Source organism: Nicotiana tomentosiformis, chromosome 2 (genome assembly GCF_000390325.3).
Source record: "Nicotiana tomentosiformis chromosome 2, ASM39032v3, whole genome shotgun sequence".
In the NCBI taxonomy this organism is placed as follows: Eukaryota; Viridiplantae; Streptophyta; class Magnoliopsida; order Solanales; family Solanaceae; genus Nicotiana; species Nicotiana tomentosiformis.
Window position 1 is genome coordinate 104,944,057 of NC_090813.1, and position 9,831 is coordinate 104,953,887.

A 9,831-nucleotide genomic window follows, 5' to 3' on the forward strand; every position below is an offset into this window, starting at 1 on the left:
ATATCTAACTGTACTATTCTAGAGTGCACCATTTAGGTGTCTCACAAGGAGAACTATTACCACGTTTGCCAAATCCTTCGAAAATGTTAGCTAATGCTAACAATCCATCCATCATTTTGTGTTACTCTAACCCCAGCTAGATCCTGATATCTCATCCTTCCCTTAAACTATATTTGTTTGCCCCATGGGGCATAACTGAGATGGGTGTGGCCAATTGTACATACTTATGTTACTATTGAAGGTGACTCAAAATACATATATTTCTCTGCCTGAATTGTAAATACTAATAATGTTTACTAACTAGGTACCTCGTACCCTTCTTTACCTTGCTTCTTTTACTTGTTGAAACTTGTATCTACCTTCTGATTCTCTTATTTCTTTACCATATGGGTGGATGGATATTCATGCCTTAGGGATCCTTATCAAGAAGCTTATACGTCTTAGTAAACACATGATCTGCTGAAGACATCATATTTACTCATCATAAGCATGATGCAAAATCGAGTTCCTCTGACTCAACTCTTCCACACACAAATTCAATCTATTACCAACTGTCTTTCTGGATATAGATATTGTTGTATTATGAATAAAATAGAATTTAGGAGTTTGAATTCTTACAACTGAGCTCTACCACATGATCTAGATTAAGAAGAAAGAGTGGCAATCCTAAATTCCTTGTAGCCTCCTGCTTATAAGTGTGGTGCACAATAACCCCGTAAACAAGACTCTATTAGACATGGCTTGTAGACTCCCTAGGATAGAACTGCTCTGATACCAAGTTTGTCACGACCCAAACTGAAGGGTCGCGACGGGCACCCGGTAGCTTACTCAACCGAGTACCAACGTAACATATCTTTCTTATCATACTATCATGGGTAAATGAGCTGGAAAGGCCATCATGAGCTAACCAGAATAAAACATAAGGGAATACTCGACACAGGATGATAACAACATGATATACAAACTTATACATGTGACATACGGGCCTACAAGGCCGACATGATCATTTGTACACTCAAAACATAGGTCGATAAGGCCCTACAAGTATCCATATACATGACATCTATCTACAAGCCTCTAAGAGTAAAAAACGTCATATAGGTCCGGACAAGTCCCTGCCACCAATCAATACATGTCCTAGGCATACTGACCAAATAGACAACTCCAGAGCAAGTGGAGTGCACCAACACCTTCTACAGAGTTGATAGCCTACTAGGAGGACAGTCAGCCTGTCTATCGGGACCTGCGGGTATGAAACGCAGCGTCCCCAGGCAAATGGGACATCAATACGAATAAAGTATCGAGTATGTAAGGCAGGAAACATAAATAAGAACCGTAATGTAAAAAGAGTTAGAGAAGATACAACATGTAACATTTGAGTGCCTCTGAGGGCTACTGACATGAAATGCATTATACATATATATATATATATATATATATATATATATATATATATATATATATATATAAAAAAAAACTTTCAAAAACATACGCCTCATTTAATGTAATTTGTGATGACCTTTGCTAACTTTTGTTCCACAACTCGCTTGACTTCAAAACGTAATACACGACTATCATACAACTAAAATAACTCATTTAATAACCTCCTTATCATGTTAAGCACCTTAGTATAACCCCAAAAGTACATGTTATAACATTCCCAACTTGTCGACTTTCGACGAAACTTATTTTCTTCGATTCGTTTAGCTTCTAAGCCTTCCAACCCTCTTTGTACTTGTTGTTTATGGTCTTAAATATTTGTAACCTCCAAGGTAACATGATTAACTTATTTTATGTACTTTCAAAGATGATCTCATTTCTGAGCTTACATCAATTGACTTACGACATACTCTTACGTACAAAAATATGGGGTATAACACCACAACTGCTCAACATCTTACTGAGTTGATCACATATCCCATGGGCAACCCTAAGTATACCTTACATCATGGCATCATCAGGTATGATCACAAGATATTTGTAAGGAGAGGGGCAGGCCTTAGGGCCAAGATTTTTGAAGCACTACATCAGTCTCCACTAGGAGGACATTCTGGGCAGCTGGGCACACACATGAGAATTAAGATGATTCTCTACTGGCTAAACATGAAGACAGACATCTCTAAATGGGTTTCAGAATGTGACACCTGTCAGAGGGTTAAAATTGAAAATGTACACTACCTGGGGCTATTACAACCACTACTAGTGCCAAAGACAACTTGGAAGGACATCGCTATGGACTTTATTGAGGGCCTACCATCATCTGGGCACACAAATACAGTCCTAGTGGTCATTGACAGGCTTACTAAGTATGGGCACTTCATTCCCCTGTAACATCCCTACACCGCTCATGAGGTAGCTGACTTATTCCTTAAGGAAGTCTACAAGTTGCATGGTCTACCTAGCATTATAGTCACAGATAGAGACCCTATTTTCACTAGCCAAGTTTGGCAACAAATGTTCAAATCCATGGGCACAAAATTGAACATCTCTACAACATACCATCCACAATCAGATGGTTAGACAGATAGGCTCAATAGATGCCTGGAATCTTACTTAAGAGCTATGATATTCAATAATCCAAAACATTGGCTTAAGTGGATACAACTAGCAGAGTGGTGGTACAACTCTAACTACCATAACTCCTTGAAAACTACTCATTTTGAAGCTCTATATGGATATCCACCTCCACAAGTAACCTTGGGTCCTTACCATACTCCACTCACACTACTCTGGGGGCTAACCTAGCCTAGAGGCAGAGTATGCTTCAAAATTTAAAGGAGAACCTTATCTAAGCACAAGCTAGGATGAAGTTCTACGCAGATCGGAACATGACAGATCGAGAATTAGCAGCAAGAAATTGGATCTATCTGAAATTACAACCCTACAGGCAAACTTCTATTGCAGTAAGAAGAAATTTAAAGTTAAGTGCACGATTTTATGGACCATACAAAGTTCTACAGAGAATTGGACCAGTAACTTACCGATTGGAGATTCCGACGGGGTCACAAATCCATCATGTATTCCACGTTTCCCAGCTCAAAAAGAGGGTTGGACCTCAGATCGAGGTGCAGACACAACCTACAGCCTGTGACAGTGATGGTGCAGTCTTGGTGCAGCCCATAGCTATCCTACAACGTCCAATAGAGAAGGTCAACAACGTTGCAAAGGTGAGGGTTTTGGTGCAATGGGAAAATCTTGGACCATAGGAGGCTACATGGGAAGATTGGGGCTACATCCGCAACCAAGCGTCTACAGACACTTATTTAAACATTCTAAAACTAAAAAGAGTTGACGGGCTCTTCTATTCTACTCTCTTTGGGAATCCAAAGCTATGCGAGCGACCCGCGCAATTAGTTCCCTTCGTTCTGAACTTGGATAATCGATAGAATAATGATTGGCTAGATCATTTGCTTCACTGCGGAAGAATCCCTTTCTACGCTATGTTCCCAATATTTCCAGATTCCATCACTAATCTCCGACCTTGAGGACAAGGTCGATCTGAACAAGGAGGGAATGTTATGTATATGGTGGTCAGAAATTAGGTAAAAGGGGAATTGGGGATTATATTAGGGCATCAACTATCTTAAGTGCAATAGAGACAGCACGTGCAATGAGTATTAATAAGCTGGGCTGGGTAGTGGAAATCGACGGTAGAGATAAGGCTCTATGATTAGTTAATATTGGACGGCCCAGATCAATTCATTAATCCACTATAACAGGATCAACCCCAATTCGGTTAGGCATATTTTGACCGGTAATTTCTCTTCTCTAAACAACTTCCTCAGTCATCTTCTAATATCTCTTCTTTTCTCTCTCTTCAACCCAATTAATTATTCATCTAATCCCTATTCCATTTCCATTATAGGTGTGTTGCAGAGATTGGGAGCTCCATTTCTATTTCTGTAATTCTATGTTGAATGTAGTTGATTAGTGGATGTAATAGAATTCAAATATTCAATAAAATTCCCCAAATATTCCTAAATTCAATTTTTCAATTTCGTAAGAACATTACATCTCAATGAACTCAGATAAGGGAACATCAGAGGGAACAGATAGAGATCAGTTCCTCCGGTCATAGTACAAGTTAACTCTAACAGCTGTTAAAGTTGCTACACTGCACACGCAACAGAACAACAGCACTGTTGAAGCATGCTGCGTACCGGACACTCCCTTGCATTATTTTTGATGACCTCACTTATATATTACCAACATGAGGCAAGAGATTTCACACACTTGCCTAAATATTGGTTACTCTCAAGTGTGCAGTCGCCTTCATTCCTCCAAAGGCAATAAAGAACAAAACAATGACATAACAAAGGACCTGATCTCAATATTGATTACATTGTGTGTCCTTTAGTATTGTTGTATCTTTGTTCATGTTATTCACTTGTAATTCCTACTCAGCTTTTTAGAAGCATTTTGTAGGACATCTTGTAAACCATAAACTGTGTGGTTGTTTTGACATTGTAATAGAGTTATTATAAAGATGCTTGCAATATAGTTATTGTGAGTAGGTGAGGGATTAAGAGTTTAATTCCTACATTACAATAGGTTGTAATCTAAAGTTTGCCCAGTTAGTGAAGTTGAAATCCTACCAGTGTAGGTTGTGGTTTTAAATCTCGTGAGCTGTGAGTTTTCTACGTAAATATCGTTGTGTTATTTACTTATTGTTGTGTTCTATGGGAACTGATAGAGAACCAGGTTCTCTATACAGTTTGGTGGACTCTTAGTTTACATCATAAACCTTAGTAAAAAAAAAAGGGTCGCTAGCAACCTCTTCATCCTTAAAGGAGTAAATTCACACATACCTACAAAACCCAAATAATTTACCCGGTTATACCCATTTTAAACTATTTACCCGTCATACCCATTATATAGCATGCCATTAATTTATCTTCCGCCTTTTTTTATTCTTTCTTTTCTCCTTTTCTTTCTTTCTCTTTTCCTTTTCTTCTAATTTCATTTATTTTTTTCTCAAATTAATTTTTTATTTATTTATTTTCTCCATAATCTTGTTCCATTCACTCTTTTGGATCGTTTCTTTTCCATTTTTCTTATTTTTCCTTCTTTTTTTTTCTTCATATCAATATAAAAAGATAACTGATATAATACATCTTTTATATATATTTTTTTTATTTTCTCTATATCTATTATCTAAAAATAGATTATGCATTATAATTTTGTTCTCTTTTTCTTTTTTCTTTCATTTTTTATCTTATTTTTATATATGTGTATAACTAAAAATGTTTCTAGCATATGTATACCAAAATAATATATTAATATAAAAAATGAAATATTAGTATGACAAAATAACATATTAGTGTCAAAGACAATAGTATACCCAAACGATATATAAATATACCAAATAGGTATATTACTATTTTATGTGTACTCCATCTACTTTTGATGTAGTCAGTAATAATACCTCCATAAAACTCCATCAAACACCCCATTTAGGAAAGGTTTGAAAAAAGCATGAGAATTCTGTTCGAAAATAGAAAAAGGGCCCAGTGGGAAATTTTAAGAAATTTAAAAATGACCAAATTGTAGTTGTATAATATTTCATTATACTATATACTATAACAGTATAATATCACATTATATTATATACTAAAATAGTATATTGTAACCATATACTATTACGTTATACTATATACTGTAATGATATACTATTATCTGTACCTGTTGAATTAATTATTGTATATCCAAATGGTATATAATTTACCATTTCCCTACCGTATACATCAATTTTGACCTAAATTTTTAAAATTGACTCCAAATCGCCATCAAAATTGACTAAAAGTTTAGCCACAGCCTTCAATCAATATTTTGAGCACACCTCGGTCAGAATCAAGAAAAGAAAACTACAAACTCAACAAAACCCAATTTATCATGAGCTTCAAAATTCAAGATTTTTCAATGGTGGATCTAATTTTCTTTAAAAAAAAAATCTAAAAATCAGCAGTAACACCACAGTCTGCACATTAAAGAACAACACCCAATAATTTCTAACAACCAAACTTCTCGAAGGTACTATAGACGATATATATTATAGCACCCGGTTCAAATCTAATATTAAATTCTTCAAGTTGAAAATTCATAGATTTGGAATTTTGGAAAAAGACTTTAAGAAAATCTGTAAAATTTTAATTTAAGCTAAAAACACGAAATGCAAAATCTGAGCAAGCATGGGATTTTGATAGAAAAGTGATGAGATTACATGAAAAATGATGGGGTCATATGGATTTCATAGTCTATCAAAAGAGAAAGCTATGGGATTTTACACTTCAACGGGGAAAGAGAATGGAGTAAAAGGGGATTGTAAGAAACTTTCATATGGGTAATTAAGATAATTATTTTGGGTTGTACGGCCATTTAGTATAGTTTACCCATCCTTAAATGCCTATATCAAGAGACTCTATCAACATAGGGGATTCTTGAAAGTGATAGTAAATAATTGTGATTCATGAATGATGAACACATAGTTTGCCCAGAACACTGAACATGATTAATATGGAACATTGACAATGACATGTTCTGGCATGAATATGTACATGCAGTAAATTAATGATATTTTAACCAATTAGTTACCTAATGTCTAGAACATTGTTCAAATGCACTTTTGGATAAGCGAATTTCAAACAGATAACGTATATATATAATTACTTGTAGCATACGATAGATGTTCGTGCGTTTCATTCTAGTTCCTACCTAGAAGTAGCTACTGGCTGATGATTGCGTCATGACTCCAGATTTCAGATTTAGGTAAATGCATACTCCGCTACTTAACAATATATGTACTGTAATTAATTGTATTACTTATTGTTTTAATTGATTGGTTTGGTTTGGTTAACAAGCTTTGAGTAAGGAACAACGTGTAAAGTCGCTCACTTTTAAAAAATACGAAAAAGAAGAAGTTTAGCAAATTTCTTCGTCAACAAACTTGATATAATGAAGAAACTAAATTTTCAAACGGTAGGTTACGAATACTTTAAGCGTATACATATGAGTAGTCTGTGGGTATAGTTAAAAAAGATAGCCAGACTAAGTAATGCAGGAATACAATTACTATTATTTTTGCGACGGGATAAAATAAATGTATTAGCAATAAGCAGAAAATATTTAAATACATGCTATTCACTGCATTAACATATCTTAATTATTATTCACCACGACCCTTAGATTTCAAAATCTAAAAAAAATTATGTGTTCCCAATACAGTTTAGTGGTAAAAAATAATAATGTAAATCGTAATATCACGACTCATAAGTACCCAAATAACAGTGACATGTAACCCCATTTAATTATGTAAAAGAACAAAGAATCAAGCTTGTTGCTCACTGATAAAGGAACTTTACTAATTAGGGGGGAAAACAGGAAGAAGAAAAAGTTCTCAAGCATTTTTACAAAAAGAAAATTGCTATGCGGATCAACCTCAGGCTTAATCGAATATCGCAAGAGTATGCAACTTGTACTCCTAATGTTTATCACTACAAAATATAGACGACTCTCCAATGAATGCTAGCTGATAATGTACAGAATCTCACATAATGGGAATGTTAGGGAAATTTAGCTAATCATGATTCATGACCATAACTCCAGCCTTAGACCAAAACATATACTCCATAAAAAGAGTAAATCATTACACATATAAAAGAGTAAACATATTACTAGTAGTAAATAACAATGGAAAAAATAAAAAATGAAACCAGAAATCCGTCGCTATTTACTCTATGTACTTTTTAGAATAAGCAATATTGACCCAAAAATAGGAAGAAAGAAAAGGATAAACATGATATGTGAAAACCTCAATTTGGATAAATGACGTTGATCAACTTTTGATTTCACGGCTAAGGGTATCAGCTGTAGACACCATCATATTCTGATCAGGTGGGACCATGACCGATGTCATTGCTGTAGCTGGCACGAAATTGTAGACAGGATGGTCCATATATTGACCGCCACCACCCACTACACCCTGCACACCAAACTGTCCAAACCCAGTTGTATGATATCCACCAGTCATCATCATTGGTACCCCGTACACCATCTGCACCGCATTACCATAGGCCCCACCTGTCACGTGACTTTCACGTAAGTCTTGTTGTGTTTGAACATTCTTCACCAGCAAGCTACTGCTGTCACGTACTATCTCTGATCCAGAAATTTTCGGAACTGCCACTGTGCCGCCACCACTTTCCTGATTTTTTGGTGTATCCATAACCGCAGATATTCCTGGGATTTGCAATTGCAGAAGATCCGCTGTTGGCGTTAAACTCGGGTTCGGGTTTGAGTTCGGGTTATAGTCCTTATCGAACCCGAATAGAAAATCCGGAGTCGAAGGCGACACCGGCAACTGGATCGGGTAGAAAAGGAAGAGCCTTAACCTAGCTGTTTTTGTGGTAACTTTTTGCATGCGATCGTATTCGATCATCATCTGCTCCACATCATCGTCATCGACAAGGGAAACAAGTGCATCGAGATCTTCACCAGGCAACTGGTACTTTATACAAATCTCAGCGTTGATATTACACAGAGAATTCAGCTTTGCGGCTAAGTCGGAAAACTTGACGTTCCGATCAACGGTGAGGATTTTGGTGTCGCCGCCTACGTAGGAGAGCTGATGGTCGTGAGGTCGAAGCAGAATTTTTCCGCCATAGCTACACATTAACTTAACTTTTTGATTCTCCATAGCCGCCGCCAAAAATTCGAGCGAGAATAAGGGAGAAGACAGAGGGTTTGGTTTTTTTGGGCTTTTGAGATTTTCTGAGAAGTGTTAGTGTGTGTGGCGATACATTGTTGAGTGAGAGTGGCTCAGGATATTAGAATTGAGAATTTGAGGGTTTGATCTTTAAAAGGAGTATAAATGGGTCCACACGGAAAGAGCTTTACGCGTCGGTGGCCCAGTAAGCATGGCCCACTGTAGTAAATTTGAGAAGTATCAAATGAAGAGGAGCTTCTGAAAACAAACTTTAGAGAGGGAAATTTGGGTGGGATTAGGAAGATTGTGGATATAGTATATTTTTTCCTTTTTAAGGATGTGGACACTTCCCTTTAATCAACATCAACATTCAAAAGGAAAAGAATTAAAAATGACGAGGACACTTCCTTTCGTCAATCTTCAAATTCAAAACTTCAGGTTTGCCCGCTAATATAATTCTTGTGTATTTTCACCTATTCACAATTTGACATGAAGTTTTGTCGTTTATCCTAACAAATGGGAAAGTTTTAGTTGTGGCGTCTATTTTCAAAAATTATTTTTGGTAATAAATGTGAATATTACCATAACAATCAACAATAATTTTACATCCTAAAGAGCCTCTAGTGTCTTTTGCCACCTTCTAGGAAGGGTGCTCTAGACTCTAGATCTCCAAACAAAAACAAACATCACATCTAATTACATAGCTTCTAAATCAGCGGCTGACTTTTCCTAACTCTTTTAGTCCTACACAATGTATCCAATCTATCTACAATCTCTTTCTTAATCTATGCAAACAAAAAATCTCTCTCTACATTTACTTTTTAAAGATTTTTTCCAGTTCCTTGTTTGCCAAGTGTAGTATAACATGGCTCCTCATACTGCAGCAACTATTTCCTTTTGGAATTGGCTCCATCGTCTCATTTTGATTCACTTGATCACCTGGCTTGCTTCACTGTTCTGAATCTTGATGCCCAGCCAGCTGCTCAACTTTCCTCTCAGGTTTGTAATCCACTTGCACTGACCAAAAATGTGTGCCTATGTCTCCATCTGTGCCTGATCACATAGACAGCAGTGTTGATCATCTACATGAATCAGTAGTCTCTGTAATCTCTCCTTGGTTAACAGTTTGT

At 36.3% G+C, this 9,831-nt stretch overlaps 1 protein-coding gene across 1 annotated transcript; it reads left to right on the forward strand.

Moving 5' to 3' along the window:
* The first annotated feature begins 2,828 nt into the window (after positions 1 to 2,828).
* On the forward strand, positions 2,829 to 3,206 carry LOC138905331 (uncharacterized). Its single transcript, XM_070193842.1, has one exon. The coding sequence runs from the start codon at positions 2,829 to 2,831 to the stop codon at positions 3,204 to 3,206; it is 378 nt and encodes a 125-aa protein (XP_070049943.1).
* The last annotated feature ends 6,625 nt before the right edge of the window (positions 3,207 to 9,831 follow it).

Excerpts from the sequence above, each read along its gene's own strand:
- LOC138905331 (XM_070193842.1), top strand. The coding sequence starts at position 2,829 with ATGACAGATCGAGAATTAGCAGCAAGAAATTGGATCTATCTGAAATTA.